At 46.6% G+C, this 19,237-nt stretch overlaps 1 protein-coding gene across 2 annotated transcripts in view; it reads left to right on the top strand.

The window, feature by feature from the left end:
- COLGALT1 (collagen beta(1-O)galactosyltransferase 1) overlaps positions 1 to 19,237 on the top strand; it is a 33,493-nt gene that overhangs the window by 564 nt on the left and 13,692 nt on the right. The window contains exons 1-4 of one of the 2 annotated variants that reach the window (XM_066270062.1): positions 5 to 364; positions 1,325 to 1,435; positions 2,313 to 2,430; positions 17,061 to 17,195. In XM_066270062.1, coding sequence (XP_066126159.1) covers positions 2,371 to 2,430; positions 17,061 to 17,195 — 195 coding nt within the window. In that variant the 5' untranslated portion in view covers positions 5 to 364; positions 1,325 to 1,435; positions 2,313 to 2,370. Of the gene's footprint in view, positions 1 to 4; positions 365 to 1,324; positions 1,436 to 2,312; positions 2,431 to 17,060; positions 17,196 to 19,237 lie in introns of those variants that run through there. The other variant, XM_066270051.1, reaches the window with a different exon arrangement.

The raw sequence follows: 19,237 nt of genomic DNA, 5'->3' as shown, positions 1-19,237 counted from the left end.
TCTTCTGATTCCCTTTGACGCACACAGAAGCGCCAAGAAAGAGACTGGAGGCCCCACTGGAGCGTTGCCACGACCCACATTGCACTTCTATAACTATACTGCTCACAAAAAATTAAGGGATATTTCAAAATGAATATGAAGCCATAAAATATCCCCTAATTTTTGTGAGCTGTATATATCTTTCCGCCCTGGCTGCTGCATTGACCCTGAATCCAGCCTGAATCAGGCCTACTAACCAGAACGGGTGGGCCGGGTATGGCTACATGGTAAATTCACTCTTCCTGGAAAGGGAACGGGATACAGCCCTGAACAAGTCTGACTGGTGACTTCCTGCCTCCTGCCTCAGTGTCCTCACTGGAAAAAGGTATTTTAATATAATTCTGAGGATTAACCAGTTAATAGGTGTGAAGCCCTTGGCCTTCAGTGACCAGAGCTGCCATGATTACTACTGTTTCCACTGCAGTCCTTGTTGTCAACTAGTGACAGTTCATCTGGCCAGATGGCTCTGGGCTCCATGGTCAAACTAGATTTCCAAATGTCCCTCTTCTCCGCCCTAGATTTCCTTGCCCAGATAATCTAAGTGCACAGTTGCTTAAGAAATGTTTGTTGAACGAATGAGTGAGCACAGCCTACTCTGAGGTAATGTCATTTATAGGCAAGAATAGAGGAAGGTGGGGTAGGACTGTATGATGTAGTTGTACTTTTATTAAATTACACATATTTAATATTTAACCTTATAGGATCCTAGATCAGGGGTCGGGAACCTATGGCTCGTGAGCCAGATGTGGCTCTTTTGATGGCTGCATCTGGCTCGCAGACAAATCTTTAATAAAAAAAAATAATAACGTTAAAAATAGAAAACATTCTCGTATTACAATCCATTCATTTCCTACCACTCATCTTCATGGTTGCAGGTGGCTGGAGCCAATCACAGCTGTCCTCTGGGACAACACCAAATTTTTATTAGCTAATGCTTAACGTACACGGATCGTTGTATGGCTCTCACGGAATTACATTTTAAAATATGTGGCGTTCATGGCTCTCTCAGCCAAAAGGGTTCCCGACCCCTGTCCTAGATGTTCAATAGTACTAACAGTGTCTCATGAGTTTTTCTAAAATTAATCTGTTTAATCTTTGCAGCCTAGTGAAGTGCCCTCACTCCTATTATAGATGAGGAAACTGAGGCATGGAGAGGGGAAGTGTCTTGCCTAGGACTATGTAGCTGATAGCATGCTGAGCCAGGGTGCAGATCCCAGGTGCTGTGCTGCTGAGCTATCCTGCCTTGGGCTCCCAGACCTCACTGATTATCACTCTCCGCCCACAGGGTGGCCACGGACCACAACTCAGATAATACATCAGCAGTGCTGCAGGAATGGCTGGTGGCCGTGAAGAGTTTGTACCACTCTGTGGAGTGGCGGCCAGCAGAAGAGCCCAGGTGAGTGCCAGACCCTCCCAGTTGGACTCAGTTACACCCCTGCTCACACATCCTCCATGCCTCCCCATTGTCCTGCAACAGCACCCTAGCCCCTCAAGCCCTAACTCTCTAGCCCAACTCTGCAGCCTTAAGTGCTAGCTCTGGCTGCTCTGGCTGCTCTGACTACTCTGACCTACCCTCAGCTTCACAATGTGCCCTGATCTCCCCTCCTCCATCTTTACCCTAGCCCTTTGCCCCAGCTTTTATTTGCACCTAGAATTCTCTCACCCCCATGTCTTTCTCAAGTGACTCCCACTGCTTTGTTCCCAGTCTCCCCATCAGCCCTACAACACCAGCTCTCCTGCTTTGCTTTCCCGTAAATCCCGGGGAAGTGTGGACCCAGCTCTTGTCACTCTTTTGGGTTTATTCTTACTTGTTTATTTCATTTTAACAAGAGAAGAAGGCTAAGGGAGAGAGAGAGAGAGAGAGAGAGAGAGGTCCTGAATATTGACCTGTTCCTGTATGTGCCCTGACTGGGAATAGAATTGGGTTTATTTCTATACCTACCCACCATTCAGACCAGATTCTGAGTCTGGGAGGACTGGTTCCAATTTTATTTGGTTCTGTGTTCTCTCTCAGTGGCTCCACCCTCTCCTGACCTTTCTTCTTCCCCTACAGATTGCCAGAACTTTCTCCCCTCTGGGCGTTGGTACCTGTTATGCCCCCTGCTGAAGACACACGTCTCTCCTCCTATTTTGTCCTTGCTTCTCCCCAGCCTTCAGATTCAGCTTACCCATCCCCTCCCCCAGGAAGCCCTCTCTGACCACCCCACAGCCTGGGCCCTCTCCGGGCTCTGACAGTGCCTGTGCTTCCCAGCATCACCGCTGCCTTTCCACAGGTCCTACTCGGATGAAGAGGGCCCCAAACACTGGTCTGACTTGCGCTATGAGCATGTCATGAAGTTGCGCCAGGCAGCCCTGAAATCAGCCCGGGACATGTGGGCTGATTATATCTTGGTGAGTTTCATGGCCCATGAATCACAGGGGCACCTGGGGTGTCTGAAGGAAAGGCAGAACAGTGAGTGTGGAGATTCTCCTTAATCCAGTTTCTACAGAAGGGGAAAATGAGGGAGGGGGGCGGTATGCAGTATTAGAAGTGACCCAGCTGGTTAGTTGGAGGAACTGGGATTCAGTTTGGGGCCCTTGGGCTCCTAACTATTCAGATTGTATCCCCAACTGTCCTCTGGTTGGACGCTTGGTTTGATGACACTCTCTGGGTCACTTTAAGAAGCAAGAGGATGGGTTGGAGGCTGGGGATACTTGGCAACACTGAGTTGCTGAGGCCTGATTTTTCACTTCCTCCTTCTGGGCCAGTGTTGCTTCTGGGAAGGAGGGGACGTTGAGTGTTGAACGCAATAATGTTGGATAAGTGCCCACATGTCATGGGCCTTCCTGTCCCCTTGACCTGAGTGTGATTCCCTCCCCTGCTGCAGATGGGGAGGGTGTTGGCAGAGCCACCAGGGAGGTTGAATTGCTGTAATGCCAGCCTGGAAGTGCCTGTGTCTGGTTTCATGTACATGCCAGGCTCCGAGTTGAGGTCCGTACCTTTTTTATTTATCAGTCAACACTTCATGGCCCTTCCCAGTGCCTTCCTGCTGGACTCTGGGGACACAGTGAAGATATGCACAGCTGAGCCCCACCTTGCTAGTATCCTAGGAAAGGTGGACATGACCAGAAAAACCAAATTGAGTGAAGAAACCTCAGAAAGCAGCAGTGCTGTGAGGAAGTTGTAGAAAGGCGAGTGATGGTGTGTCAGTGTCCTGGGGCCACTGAAACCAAGTCCCGTACACCACAGTTGGGGGACTGGATTTTGGGAAATGTCTCACTGTTCTGGAAGCTGAAAGTCTGAAATCCAGGTGTCAGCAGGGCTTTGCTTCCCCCTAAATGCTCCAGGGGAGGATCCTTCCTGCCTTTTCCAGCTTCTGGTGGCTCTAGGTGTCCTTGGCTTATGGCTGCATCTCCCCAGTCTCTGCATCTGTGGTCACATAGACTTCTCTCCTGTGTGTCTCTTCTAAGGTCACCAGTTACTGCATTTAGGGCCCACCTGTCACAAACCAGCGTGACTTGTAATTTCACGAGTTTCGGATGGGAACAGTGGAGGATTAGAAAATAAACACAGAAAGAAAAAGGATGGGATTGGGAGGCCTTATGGTGGCTGATAGCCTACCAAAAAAGTCTGTACTCCTGAAAGCTTTATTTTTATATAATGTAAAGCAAAGTTATTTGCAAATCAAAGAGATCTCCGAAACAAAGTCACATTTCCAAGGCAACCCAAGAATTCTTCCCAGTGCAGAAACCCCCCACCTTGTATAATATCTTAACTTTACAAAACAAAGAGTAAAAGAAAACTGCCTCCAGTCTCTCGAAGGACATGGGGATAGGGGGAATAGGACCAGTAGAAACCATCAGCATTATAGCTGACATAGAGATGTGGAGAACGCATGTAAATTGCCTTTACCGGCCCTGACTGGTTGGCTCAGCAGTAGAGCGTCGGCCTGGTGTGCAGGAGTCCTGGGTTTGATTCCTGGCCAGGGCACACAGGAGAAGCACCTATCTGCTTCTCCACCCCTCCCCCTCTCCTTCCTCTCTGTCTCTCTCTTCCCCTCCCACAGCCAAGGCTCCATTGGAGCAGAGTTGGCCTGGGCACTGAGGATGGCTCTGTGGCCTCTGCCTCAGGTGCTGGAATGGCTCTGGATGCAACAGAGCGACGCCCCAGAGGGGCAGAGCATCGCCCCCTGGTGGGCATGCCGGGCGGATCCCGGTCGGGCGCATGCGGGAGTCTGTCTGACTGCCTCCCCGTTTCCAGCTTTGGAAAAATGGAAAAAAAAAATTGCCTTTACCAACTTAAACAGTCAGAGATTGTGGGGAAGAACTTAGCCTTTAGCAACTTTTTTTTTTTTTTTTTTTTTTACAGAGACATAGAAAGAGTCATAGAGAGGATAGATAGGGACAGACAGGAATGAGAGAGATGAGAAGCATCAATCATCAGTTTTTTGTTGTGACACCATAGTTGTTCATTGATTGCTTTTTCATATGTGCCTTGACTGTGGACCTTCAGCAGACCGAGTGACCCCTTGCTCGAGCCACCGACCTTGGGTCCAAGCTGGCGAGCTTTGCTCAAACCAGATTAGCTCGTGCTCAAGCTAGTGACCTCGGGGTCTTGAACTTGGGTCCTCCGCATCCCAGTCCGATGCTCTATCCACTGCGCCACCACCTGGTCAGGCAGCCTTTAGCAACTTAATCAGGCGAGTGAGGTGGGGGGATGAGCAGCAAGGACTCTGTCAGCTTACTGCCAGTCTCCCACACCTCTGTCCCCAAAAATCTAAACCACAAGGGCCCTGTCAGCTTTCAGTTTCCAACATCCACCCTAATCCAGTATGACCTCACCATAACTTACATTTTTATTATATCTCAAGGATTGTATTTCCAGTTAAAGTCATAGTCACTGATACCAGGTGTATGGCCAGTAGCCGCGGCCACCATCATAGCCGCCTGGCCCATGCAGGTTCGAATTTGATTCGGACAGACGGTAATGAAATAACAGAGCCAAGAACTGGTGGGCCATTACCTTTAATCCTAGCTTGCACCCGGCAGGCAAGAAATACACACAGTGGGAAAACACTTCCCTTTCCATTTAGGGCTCCCAAAGCCACTGACTTATCTGAGTTTCCTAGAATCAAAGGTTTCTACCTCACCAGCCTATTCACCTCTGTTCCCCATCTCCTTCTCTCTGCACAAACTGGCTTCTCCTTCAGCACTCTACCATCTTGGCTGCTTCTCCTCTCCTCTAAGTGGCCTTTCTCTGCTCTCCTCCACCATGGGCTCCTTGCCCCATTTTATAGTGTAGAAATTCAAACCTTTAATCCAACATACAAAGAAGTCTCTGATACAAAGTCACTCATCTGAGGCATAATGGGATTCCTCAAAAAGGTAGGGAAAAGCTTAGTCTTAAAACTAAGCCTTAGGCTATAACGACCCTGCCTGCTTACAGCCTGTCCCCCAGCAAACATATACATCATATTTGCAAACTTATTTGACCCACCCCAGGGGTTAGGACTTCAACTTTCAACCTACAGCAGATCTCCAAAGTAGTGTGGGGTGGTAAATGAGCAGAGTTGGGGGCCTTCCATAGGAGGGGCACGTGCAGAGACCTGAAGGAGCAAAGGGGCCACTCTTGGGGGAAGGCCTGTATCAGAGACGAAGGGAACAGAGCAGGCAGCAAGCATGGGGTGTCCACGGACTGTGAGGAGGCATCATGGGGGTGCAGTGGAGGGAGTCATGCTGAAGTGAGTGAGGGCTGGCCTGTGCAGGCTGAGGGAAATACTTGGCTTTTATTCTTGAAGGTAATGGGGAGCCAGAGAGGGTATGTGAGCTGTGTCCTAATTTATGATTTTCAGAGCCTTTTTGGCTGCTGTGGGATCCTGACCTTTTGGGGCAGGAATGGGACAGCAGGAGCCTGGGATAGAGACTGGGATAGAGGCCTGTATGGGACAGGGCTGTGGAGAAAGGCGAGTTCAAGCCTTCCTTGGGGATTAGATGTGAAAGTGCCAGGAGGACTCCAGCCTAAGCCTGTGGGGAGGAAAGAGCTGTTCTCTGGGAGGAGGAAGGCTCTTCCTGGGGACCCTGTAGTTGATACCTCCTCAGACCATTTCACAGATGGGAAAACGGAGGTTTGGAGAGGGAGGTTTCAACTTGCTGGGTGGGATCTGGGAAGTAGTGGGGCACAGAGGTGGGCTGGCTGTGCTGGGAACCATCCCACACAGGGCCACCTGGTCTGTTTGCTTTCATGGTTTGAGGTTGGCTTGTTTTTACTTTTCTCCCCTCAGCAAACCTGGGTAGATCTCTGGGCATTGGTTCAAAACTCAAAGCAGCTTTTGACACACCATATTATTTTTGAAATTGGGGACTTTGGAAATTCATATTGAATGTGAAACTGTTTGTCCAATGTTTTTAAATTATTATTAGCCCATCTTTTTTTTATTTTTTTTATTTTATTTTTCTGAAGTTGGAAATGGGGAGGCAGTCAGACAGACTCCCGCATGCGCCCGACCGGGATCCACCCGGCATGCCCACCAGGGGGTGATGCTCTGCCCATCTGGGGCGTTGCTCTGTTGTAACCAGAGCCATTCTAGCACCTGAGGCAGAGGCCACAGAGCCATCCCCGGGCCAACTCTGCTCCAATGGAGCCTTGGCTGTGGGACGGGAAGAGAGACAGAGAGGAAGGAGAGGGGGAGGGTGGAGTAGCAAATGGGCGCTTCTCCTGTGTGCCCTGGCTGGGAATTGAACCCGGGACTCCTGTACGCCAGGCCGATGCTCTACCACTTAGCCAACCGGCCAGGGCCTTTAAATTATTATTAAAAGGAGACTTTTTTCTCTTTTTACAAACATTATGGGTACTACTTGTAAGAAAATGTACAAGAAAAACTAATGAGTTTAAGAAAGAAAAAACAAACAAACCTTGTAATCTTATATCTCAGAGAGACTCACTTTCTGGCTTTTTTGTATGTTTTTTAATTGAGGTTCAATTTACATAATATAAAATTAACTTTTTTTGAGAGAGAGACAGACAGGAAGGGAGAAAGATAAGAAGTATCAACTCATAGTTGTGGCACCTTAGTTGTTCATTGATTGCTTTCTCATATGTGCCTTGACTGGGGGAGAGGTCTCCAGCTGAGCCATTAACTCCTTGCTCAAGCCAGTGACCTTGGGGTCATGTCTGTGATTCCACACCAGGGAGGCCATTTATCCAACCCTGCTGCACTTCCGGAAGGGGCACCTCTTTCATTGGTGGTCAGTGAGAGGAGCACATTGACCATCTCGTTAGCCAAAAGCAGGCCCATAGTTCCCATTGAAATACTGGTCAGTTTGTTGATTTAAATTTACTTGTTCTTTATTTTAAAAAATTGTATTTGTTCCCGTTTTGTTTTTTTACTTTAAAGTAAGATATGTGCAGTGTGCATAAGGATTTGTTCATAGTTTTTTTTATAGTCCGGCCCTCCAGTGGTCTGAGGGACAGTGAACTGGCCCCTGTGTAAAAAGTTTGGGGACCCCTGTTCCATATTCAAGCTGGTGAGCATGCACTCAAGCTGGCAACCTCGGGGTTTCGAACCTGTGTCCTCAGCATCCCAAGCCAATGCTCTATCCATTCATTGCTCCACCACCTGGTCAGGCTACAACTAACCTTTTAAAGTGTGTGTAAAGCCAGGAGCTGCCATCGTGGCCATTCACATGTAGGTTCGCACTGGATTCGGACAGTCAGTAAAGAAACAACGGAGCCAAAAGCTGATGGGCCATCATCTTTAATCTTAGCTTGCACCTGGCGGGCAAGTAAAAACACACAATAGGCTCCAAAACCCCACTCATTCAGCGCTCACAAAGCTACTGACTTATCTGAGTTTCCTAGAATCAAAGGTTTCTAGCTCACCAGCCTTTGTTCCCTTTGTTCCCCATCTCCTTCTCTCTGCACTAACTGGCTTCTCTTTCAGCACTCTGCCATCTTGGCTGCCTCTCCTCTCTTCCACGTGGCCTTACTCTGCTCTCCAACCTGCTCTCTAATGCTAATCTCAGGAACTGGGAGAGCAAGCTTCTGTTCTGCCCCACTTTATAGTGTAGAAATCAAAACCTTTAATCCAATATACAAAATAGGGAAGTCTCTAATACAAAGTCACTTATCTGAGGCATGATGGAATTGTACCACCCCACATCAAAAATGGTGGGAAAGGCTTAGTCCTAAAACCAAGCCCCAGGCTACAAGGATCCTGCCTGCCCACAGCCCGCCCCCAACACACATTAATATCACCTGGGCGACGAGCTTCCATGTGGGCAGTGCCATCTTTAACAAAGTGAGCATAATATATTTTATCTGTCCAACAGTATGTTCTTCAGTGATTTTTGGCACATTCACAACATTATACAAAAATCATCTTTAGCTAGTTCCAGAACATTGCATCATCCCAAAAGGAGATGCTGTCCTCATCAGCATTAATTCCCCAATTCCCCTTCCCTCACCCTGGCCACCACGAATCTACTTTCTGTCTTTGGGATTGCCTGTTCTAGACATTTTGTATAAATGGGATCGCATACCATGTGGTCTTTTGTGCCTGGCCTCTCGGCGTGTTTTCAAGGCCCTGTGTCCGTGCTTCACTTGTTTTTATGGCTGAGGAATATTCCATTGTTTGGATGGACCACATTTTCTTGATTCCCTCATCTGTTGTTGGACATTTAGGTTGTTTCCATCTTTGGCTGTTGTAAATCCTGCAGTTTTGAACATGGGTGTTAAGTATCTGTTCAAGTCACCTGTTTCCAGTTCTCTTGATCTATACCTGGGAGAGGAATTGCTGAGTCACATGATAACTCAATGTTTTTAACTTTTTGAGGAACTTTGAGATTGTTCTGGCTGTTTTTTTTTTTTTACAGAGACAGAGAGTGAGTCAGAGAGAGGGACAGACAGACAGAAACGGAGAGAGATGAGAAGCATCAATCATTAGTTTTTTCATAGCATGTTGCAACACCTTAGTTGTTCATTGATTGCTTTCTCATATGTGCCTTGACTGCGGGCCTTCAGCAGACCGAGTAGCTCTTTGCTAGAGCCAGCGACCTTGGGTTCAAGCTGGTGGGCTTTTGCTCAAATCAGATGAGCCCGCGCTCAAGCTGGCGACCTCGGGGTCTCGAACCTGGGTCCTCTGCATCCCAGTCCGATGCTCTATCCACTGCGCCACCGCCTGGTCAGGCCTGGCTGTTTTTTTTTTAAATTTATTTATTTATTTTAGAGAAGAGAGACAGAGAGAGAGAGAGAGAAGTGGGGGAGGAGCAGGAAGCATCAACTCCCATATGTGCCTTGACCAGGCAATGTTCTGGCTGTTTTTGTTGGAATCCATGGGAGTCCGAAAAGACCAGAGTAACAGGCTTTATTGAAAGGAAGAAAGGAACCCTGCCGGGTACTTCTCCCGGGGAGAAGAGCACTGGGTTACAGACTAGGGACGAGTTATATAGTGTTTGGGAGAACCTGAGAGGATACTGAGGCAAAAGTCCTGGTATGTTCCCTTTTACAGTTTTAGGATTTCAGTTTTCTGGAATGCTCCTTCTTGGGGTGATTGATCAGCTTCTTGGAATTCCTGTCTCAGGGGCAATAGTCCAGTAAGGGTGAGGTCTGACAGATAAGTGGAACATCAAGAGGGCAGTTTGGAATTCACTATCACTTCTCAACTCTGTGGTTACATATAAAAGAAAGGCAGTTATTAATTTTATAATATACGGTGAGGGGTGACGAGGAGAAAGAGGAGAAAAAAATTGGAAAATTATTGCTTCTTTTGGAGAGAACTCAAGAAGAGAACCTTGCCAAGTCAAGTCCCTCATCCAGTTAAATAGGTCGTCAATTTCCGTGTTGTGAGGTTTGAACCAGGCGATGTCTTCGAAAACCTGAGTGAGAAAGTAAAAAGAATTTGTGAGGTAATAATTGTTAGTTGCTTGCTGCAAGTGCCAAGTAGACAGAGTGACATGGTGATACATGGTCTCCTGGATGAGCCTCATGAGACGTGCTGGTCTGGTTCCTCTCGAATGGGAGGACATGTGGAGATTTTTAGAGACAGGGAACCTGTTGGTGTAAGTTTAGAAGAACTGAGTATGTGTGGTTAAAAGGAAGGGGTTTTGGAGAACATTCAGGAGGGAACTTCTTGGGCTGAGGGGCAGCTTCTTCCTGCTGTCATCTCTACCTATTTGATATTTCCCTCGTGAAGTTCTCCTTGGGGTATTGGGGAATAGGAGTGTAGGAGCATTTGATTTTAGGTAATCCTAGAGATTTCTCTCATCCGGGCCTGTAGGAAGTTGATAAAGAAAGAGACAAGTATTTGGAGATTAGGAATGCAGAGATAAGGAGGGTTATATAGCGGTGTGTGTGTGTGTGTGTGTGTGTGTGTGTGTGTGTGAGAAAGTTCTTCCATGGTAAAGTTAGAGATATTCTTTCCTGGCAGCCTTGGAGAGAGCAGTTAGTTTGAGCTAAAAGAAACGTTTCATGTCCGTTTGTAGGCTCTTTTTCAGCCAAGAAGACCCAGCGATCTTGTCCCCTTACTATGTGAAGGGTAAAAAGACTGAGAAGCATTAAGAGGTGAATGCTATTCATTCTCCTAGTTCTTCAGGGATATGGGAGAGCTTTAGGGTTAGGGGGCCTGTAGGGGTTGAAAGATAGGATTTAGGAGGTTTGCTGATATAGGGTTTCAGATTTTTCTGTTTTGCGAGGGCAGGTTTCAGGGTTGGTTGTCTAGGGTTAGGTAGATTTTTCCAATTTTCTGACTGGCAAAGGTCTGCACGCTGTTCTGTAAGAAACTAGTGAACAAACGTAAGAGGCAGGGTCCAAAAGTTAGAAAAATAAATAGGAGAGTGAGTGGACCAATGAAAGGCAATAGTCAAGACGCCCAGTTTGTGTGAAACCACTGATTCCATGTATACGAATTCGCTGGGCTTCAGAGACAGAGATACAGAGAGAGTGGGAATAAGACAGGGCAGTGGCCAGTTCCCCTGCCCCTAGACTTTTATAGAAATTCTTAAAGCAACAAGAAGAGAAATTACCTGTATAGCTTGTTTGGTCCTTAGATTGACAAATAGTGTATTAGGAATTGAAAGAGGCTCATGGGGTGGGATTAAGTTGATATTTGGGGTGAGATAGATTAGGGTACAGGTTTTTGTCCAATTAGTAGGGAGACATATATACGTGTTGGTCTCACACGAGTAGAAAGCCCCTGATTGGGTGAGGCAGGCTGAGAGGTGAATAGAGAATAGAAGGACAAAGGGTCAGTTTCGTTTCTCTGTTTCTGAGCTCCAGATGGTCAGGGTGGAGGAAAGAGTCGTCCCAATAAGTGGGGAGAGTAAAGGATTGTTAGTTAGGGTGACTGATTAAACATTCTTTGAAAACTAGTTTTCTAACTTCAAATTCTTTTTTCTCTGTACAAACTTCCTACAATCTGCACAAACTTTCTACAACTTACATAAACCTTCAGCTTTCATGCACTTTCTTATGTAGAAATAACTGGCCTTCATAACAACTTGCTTTTCCTTTTTCTTTCAAAAGTATTTCCATACCTTATACCTTCTATTATCAAAACCATCTATTCCTTTCTAGTCATAACTTCATTTAAAAATCTTTAACCTTTAGTGACAGTTAAGTTGACTTTCTTTTTACCCTAGTTTCCCTTTTTCCAAAGTCTGATTAAAAGAGTCCTTAGTTTTTCATTTATTCACCATACGTAGACCAACCAGCTTCAGGTTTGTGGTTGGAGTAAGGCATGCTGTTTTTCTACTTTAGCAGCAGTGGGAGTTGTCAGGATCATGGTGTGTGGACCTGTCCACATGAAAGTCAGTCCTTGGGTGATGTAATGCTGGAAGCGCGTTTTGGACAGTCTTTGAATAGTTTTTTTAGTAACCTGTAAGTTCTGCAAGTGCTTAGGGAAAGTGTGGTTGCATTTCTACATTTTGCAGTTAGAGTTTAAGTCCTAGTGACCACTGCTTCTAGCTGGGATTAGCAGCAGGTCCCAGCCTACAATAGGTATGGGGCATTGAGATAAGAAGAATAAAGGAGATGCTATACATTAAATAAAGCAACAAAATTAGACTGTCAATACCCACAGTAGAGATCTTTGAGGGATAAATAAAATTCAAATATTCAGGCAAGGCATAGTAGATGGCCCTTATGTTTACAAGAAATGAGATTAGTTTATCTGCTACTTGGAAGAAATACCTTAGGCTCGTGAACGATGTCCTTGGGCCTTCAGTGGCAATTCCCAGCATGCTGGACAAGGTCAGGTCACAGGTAGCTGGAGCAGGGCTAGAAGAGACTGAACCCTCCCTCCATGGAGCAAGGGGCAGCTTACCTTCTCGTGTCCCTCTTTCCACAGCACAGGTGTGTCAACTGGTGGGGCCGGGAAGCCTGGCAGGCTTCAGTTCAATGACCTTTCTTTCCACTCTGGAGCAGGGCCCTGATGGAATTCTATGAAGCCCTTTAGGGCGGTGGAGTTTTTAAGAGCGTATGCCAAAAGCTGGTATTTCTTGACTTCTTTTGGGCCTTATTTGCCTTTTCTGTTACTTCCTTGGTCATTATAGACCTTAAAAGCCATGCTCAGAAGAACTCACTGAAGGGTTTGACGAAGAGAGCAAAATTGAGAATTCAGTGTTTAAAGAAGCCTATTAGACTGAGGAAAGAAAAGATTTGATCTGCAGTGGTAGGTGGTTGGAGTCTGCGGAGGGTCTGAGTTCGATTTAGAGTGAGACCTCACGTGGGGGTTAAGGCGATGCCTAGATAGACTACAGACTGAGAATGAAGTTGAGCCTTAGCAGAGAAGACACGATATCCCTTTACAGTAAGGAAGTTAAGAAGGGTGGCAGTGTGTCTCCTTGAGGCAGGCAGGGAGGGGCTGCAGAGGAGCAGGTTATCTACATATTGTAAGAGAATACTAGTTTCGAGATTGCATGCTGCTAAATCCTGAGCTAGCGTCTGTCCAAACAGGTGTGGGCTTTTCCGGAACCTCTGGGGTAAGACAATCCATGTAAATGCTGGGCTGCGTTAGTGTCCAGGTCAGTCCAGGTGAATGCAAACAGAAAGTAAGAGTCAGGGTGTAGAGGAATGGTAAAGAAGGCATTCTTGAGGTCTAGGACCATGAAGTGAGTGGTGTTTGAGGGATTGTGTGACAGTAATTTGTAGAGATTGGGAACTACTGAATGGAGGGGAACTATCACCTCATTGATTAGGTGTAAATCTTGTACGAGGCAATAAGCCCCTGAAGGTTTTCAAACAGGAAGGATGGAGGTATTTCGGGGAGAGTTCGTGGGGATGAGTAAGCCTTGATTGAAGAGGTGGGTAATTATTGGTTTAAGGCCTTAGAAACAGACACAGTTACACATTAAACAAAGGTTTTACATATAAATTATAAATTAAGAAATTTAAATGAGCACGCTTTACTTGTTTCAATTAAAAGTATGCTAGAGATATTTTCTGACAAACAGAGACAAAACAGATTATTCACTCACACAGCTCAATAGACAACTACTTTTTTAAGCTTTTTGAGATGGCAGGGAGTTGCCAGCATAGAGAGGAGGAAGGAGAGAAAGCAGACGGATGGACAGTGTGAGCAGCTGGATGGAGAAGAAGGAGGATCAGAATCTGCAGGAGGAGGAGGAGGTTGAGGTGCTAGTGGTGGCACCACGTGGTCAGAGGAGTCAAAAGATTTAGAGCTGTGAAGAGAGGGGAGAGGATGAGGGGTAGTGGAAGGCACAGTCAGTCTCGAGGAGGGGTAAGGATGAGTCGAAGAAAAAAAAGACAGCTGAAGCCGGTGGGGTGGGGGCAATAGAAAAAGAGACAGAGCACTCAAGCTGGTGAGCCTGCGCTCAAGCGACCACCTCGGGGTTTCGAGCTTGGGTCCTCAGTGTCCCAGGTCGATGCTCTACCCACTGCACCACCACAGATCAGGCTCTGTGATGTGATTTTTTTATTGTGATTGGACAGGGCCACAATTTCTATTGCTGATTTTTTGAAGCCTTCCTTCAGCCTGACCAGGTGGTGGCGCAGTGAATAGAACATCAGACTGGGACTCAGAGGACCCAGGTTTGAAACCCCTAGGTTGCTGGCTTGAGCACGGGCTCATCTGGCTTGAGTGTAGGATCACAGACATAACCCCATGGTCACTGAGCCCAAGGTTGCTGGCTTACAGCCCAGGGTCACTGGTTTGAGCAAGGGCTCACTTGCTCTGCTGTAGCCTCCCACACACACCTGTCAAGGCACTTATGAGAAAGCAATCAATGAACAACTAAGATGCCACAACAAAGAATTGATGCTTCTCATCTCTCCCATCCTGTCTGTCTGTCCCTATCTGTCCCTGTCTCTATCTCTGTCTCTGTCACACACACACACACACAAACACAGAACAACACTAGACTCCTGGGTCATTCCCAGTTCACATAACAAGGAACAACCATGATGGTGTGGCCTTTCTAGAAGGTGTTGGTGACACATGGCTTTGGCAGGACCAGAAGGCAACCCCCCCGCCCCCCAGCCATGGTGATCCTGTTTGTGGTTTGGTAAACTTCATTCCAAGCTTTTTTCTTTGCTTGCAACAAACAAATTACCATCTTTTTTTTTTTTAAATACATTCAGACAGAATAGAATTTTAATGTTGAGACATGGTAAAAGGAATCCACCGTTTCTTTTCTTATTAAAGCCATCAAAGATTTAGGAAGATTGAATAAAATGAACATAACAAGTGGGTATAAAGGGAAAATTAACAAGAAAGTACTTTTCAATGTCAATTGCTAAATAAGCATCAAATAGAATGTTTACTTGGCTCTTACTCTATACTTAGCAGTGTCAGGCCCTGAAGGCAAGGAAAAATAAGCAGGCAAAGAAACCAACTGCAGCAGCTGGCTGCCGCCCGAGTGCCGCTGGTGGGAACCCTCTGTCTTTATAACAGTGTGATCAACTTTGCTAGAAATCCCTCGGCTTCACTACTTGGGTTGAGATATTATAGTGACCAGAGATTTTTATTTTCATGCCCAAACAATTGTTTACGAACCAAATGTATAAGTCAAGCTCAGATATTTCTTCCACTAGAGTTCACATGTGTGACATATTGCAAAAATGAGGGAAAATAAAACTGTCTAAAAATTTATGAAATAACTTCTATAGTACACTAAGGCTTCTTTTTTTTTTATTTTTTTATTTTTTTTTATTTTTTTATTTATTCATTTTAGAGAGGAGACAGAGAAGGACAGAGAGAGACAGAGAGAGAGGAGCTGGAAGCATCAACTCCCATATGTGCCTTGACCAGGCAAGCCCAGGGTTTCAAACCAGCGACCTCAGCATTTCCAGGTCGATGCTTTATCCACTGTGCTACCACAGGTCAGGCCTAAGGCTTCTTGTCTAAGAATTAACCAAACTGAAAACCAAACATTTAGTAGATTCCATTTATGAAAAGGAGCATTTTACGTAGCAGGACAAAATTTTTGGGTTCTTTTTTTTTTTTTTAAGATTTTAAAAAAGTTTTATTTATTGATTTCAGCCAGAGAAGAAGGGAGAGTGAGAGAGAGACAGATAGACAGACAGGAACATTGATCCATTCCTGTATGTACCCTGACGGGATCAAACCGGCAACCTCTGCTTTTCGGGCCAGTGCTCTAACCAACTGAGCTATCTGGACAGGGCAAATTCTGGGTTCTTATATTATGGGAGAGATGGCCATGCATTTAAGTCAAAACTTTAGTTGACTAACTTTATTCCTATATTCATTAATTCACCAAACTTATTGCTTACTGCTAAAGACAAACACTGTACTTAGCTTTAGTATATAGAGGAAAGTGAAGCACATTCCTTTCCCTTGAGTTGATAATTTAGCAGAGAAAATAAAAGTAAATCTTGGAATATAATTGACTCTGATATGAGCCAGTTAGGAAGAGGTATATTGAGGCAGCTTTAGGTGGACAAATGAGGGGCAACTAAGGTCTGAGTTCATGCCTGGGGATGTGAGGTGGGATGAGATGAAAGCACACTTCATGAAGGTAGTGGTGCTCTAGCTTTGTGTGTGTGTGTGCACGCGCGTGTATTTTTCCGAAGTGTGAAGCGGGGGTGGAGAGACAGACAGATTCCAGATTGACTGACCGGGATCCACCCGGCATGCCCATCAGGGGGCAATGCTCTGCCCATCTGGAATCAGAGCCATTCTAGCGCCTGAGGAGGAGGCCATGGAGCCATCCTCAGTGCCCAGGCTAACTTGCTCCAATGGAGCCTTGGCTGTGGGAGGGAAAGAGAGAGACAGAGAGAGAAAGGAGGGGGGAAGGGTAGAGAAGCAGATAGGTGCTTCTCCTGTGTGCCCTGGCCGGGAATCGAACTTGGCACTTCCACACGCCAGGCCGATGCTCTACTGCTGAGCCAACCGGCCAGGGCCTCAAATTACCATCTTTTAAACCCAACATTCAAGGTGTTAAGGAAAAATAAAGTTCTTATTTTTATAGAGATTTAAAAAAAAAAGATTTTATTTATTACTTTTTAGAGAAAGAGGGAGAAAGAGAGAGAAAGAAGCATCAACTTGTAGTTGCTTCACTTTAGTTGTTCATTGATTGTCTCTCATATATGCCTTGACTGGGCAATCTGGGATTGGTTTTGAACCAGTGACCTCAGTGTTTCAAGTCCTTGCTCTATCCACTGTGCCAGCACAGGTCAGGCCTTTATAAACGTTTTATTAACATCTAACTCAGAAAGAAAAAAGTGTGTTTCTCACAGAGGTGGCCTCTGCCACAGCTGTCCTCAGCCACATGGTATGCCCACTGTCATATCTGGTGTCTCCACAGCACCATGTGTGGGATCCATTGGTGTTTCTGTGTGCTGTGTGGTCCATTCCTGCTCCTTCCCTAATACCCTGTCTCATTGTGTTACTGTAACTTGGCTTGTTACTAAGGTTTGGGTTGAGGCATTGGGTAGCTTCCAGGGTCACGTGTGCTATTCCAAGTTCTTCAGACCCCCAGGACTCTGCCTCTGCCTGATCGTTCTCAGCTGTGGCCCAGCCTAGGTCAGTCCAGTGGCCCACACTGATGTTGTGTTGGGTGTTTTGTAGTTTGTGGACTCCGACAACCTGATCCTGAACCCTGACACGCTGACGCTGCTCATCGCTGAGAACAAGACTGTGGTGGCACCCATGCTGGATTCCCGGGCTGCGTACTCCAATTTCTGGTGTGGGATGACTTCTCAGGTCAGGCTGCTGCCCGGGTAGTGTGAGGACCTGGGGGTTGTGGGGGCTGGGCCAAGCAAGCGGGGGCCTCGCTTACCATCATACTCCATAGAAAGCATTTCACAAAACTGTCCTGATAATCTTTAAACACACTCTGTGGCAGGGTCCATGATTGTGCCCTTTCCCCACTTCTCCCAGCTAAGGGAGAAATAGGAACAGAGGGAGGAAGTGACTTGCCTGAGCTCACACAGCTAGGATATGGTGGTGCCAGGATTGGACTTCAGGTACAGCTTGATTTTGATGTTAAACAACATTCGTCTTCCTCCATCCCTTGGGATGCTTTGTTTTCAGTCTCCTGGGGAATGATCCCAGCAGAGCCAAAGTCCTCTGATTGGGCCTTGTCCAGTCTATCCTCTTACCCCTGAACCAATTATTGAAATCAAGAACTTGCCAGGTTCTAGTTGGTCAGGCCTGTGCAATATGACTCATCTCAGGGTTGAGGCTGAGGTTGCAGGCAAAGCCCAGGGGCCTAAAGGGGTGGGTGTTGGAGTGGGGGCTGTGTCAGGGGAAGGGGGCTGGGTGGCTGGTGCTAGGAAGGTGGCCCATTCTGTCTCTTCCTGCATTTTTGTTTTTAACTGACATGCAATTCAGAAAACATGAAACTCACCACTTTAAAGTGAATAGTTCAGTGATTTCTATTTTTAAAAATGTGTCACAGAAGTCTAAATGTTCTATGCCAACAGTTCTAATTTGCAAAAGGTCCAAAGAAGAGAGAGGCCAAGTCAGGATTGTTTCAGAAGCTTTTAAAACTTCTCTGAGTTAAATTGATGTTAAATTTCTTCATAAATCAAAGGATGTCACATGTTCAGTCCCTTTAAAAATCTTTTTTTTTCTGCCTGACCAGGCGGTGGCGCAGTGGATAGAGCGTCGGACTGGGACGCGGAGGACCCAGGTTCGAGACCCCGAGGTCACCAGCTTGAGCACGGGCTTATCTGGTTTGAGCAAAAGCTCACCAGCTTGGACCCAAGGTCTATGGCTCAAGCAAGGGGTTACTTGGTCTGCTGAAGGCCCACAGTCAAGGCACATATGAGAAAGCAATCAAGGAACAACTAAGGTGTCACAACAAAAAACTAATGATTGATGCTTCTCATCTCTCTGTTCCTGTCTATCTCTCAGTCTCTGACTCTCTCTCTGTCTCTGTAAAAAAAAAAATCTTTTTTTTCTTTTTATTTTGCAGATTTTATTTTTATTGATTTTAGAGAATTGAGAGAGAGAGAAAGTTGTGGGGGAAGAGAGGGAAGCACCAACTTGTAATTGCTTCTTGTATGTGCCTTGACCAGGCAAGTCTGGGGTTTTGAATTAGTGACCTTAGCATTATAGGTTGACACTTTATCCACTGAGCCACCACAGACCAGACTTTTTCATCTTTTTTTTTTTTTTTTTTTGTATTTTTCTGAAGTGAGAAGCAGGGAGGCAGTCAGACAGACTCCCTCATGTGCCTGACCGGGATCCACCCGGCATGCCCACCAGGGAGCGATGTTCTGCCCATCTGGGGCATTGCTCTGTTGGGGCCAGAGCCATTCTAGCACCTGAGGCAGAGGCCATGGAGACGTCCTCAGTGCCCCGGGACAACTTTGCTCCAATGGAGCCTTGGCTGCAGGAGGGGAAGAGAGAGACAGAGAGGAAGGAGAGGGGGAGGGGTGGAGAAGCAAATGGGCGCTTCTCCTGTGTGCCCTGACCGGGAATCGAACCCTGTACTCCTGCACGCCAGGCCGACTCTCTACCACTGAGCCAACTGGCCAGGGCCTGTAGGATTTATTTATTTATTTGTATCTTTCTGAAGCTGGAAACAGGGAGAGACAGTCAGACAGACTCCCGCATGCGCCCGACCGGGATCCACCCGGTACGCCCACCAGGGCCGACGCTCTGCCCACCAGGGGGCGATGCTCTGCCCGGGGCGTCGCTCTGCCACGACCAGAGCCACTCTAGCGCCTGGGGCAGAGGCCAAGGAGCCATCCCCAGCACCCGGGCCATCTCTGCTCCAATGGAGCCTTGGCTGCGGG

This window comes from Saccopteryx bilineata, chromosome 1 (genome assembly GCF_036850765.1).
Source record: "Saccopteryx bilineata isolate mSacBil1 chromosome 1, mSacBil1_pri_phased_curated, whole genome shotgun sequence".
Taxonomy (NCBI): Eukaryota; Metazoa; Chordata; class Mammalia; order Chiroptera; family Emballonuridae; genus Saccopteryx; species Saccopteryx bilineata.
This window is presented reverse-complemented; position numbering and strand designations above follow the sequence as displayed.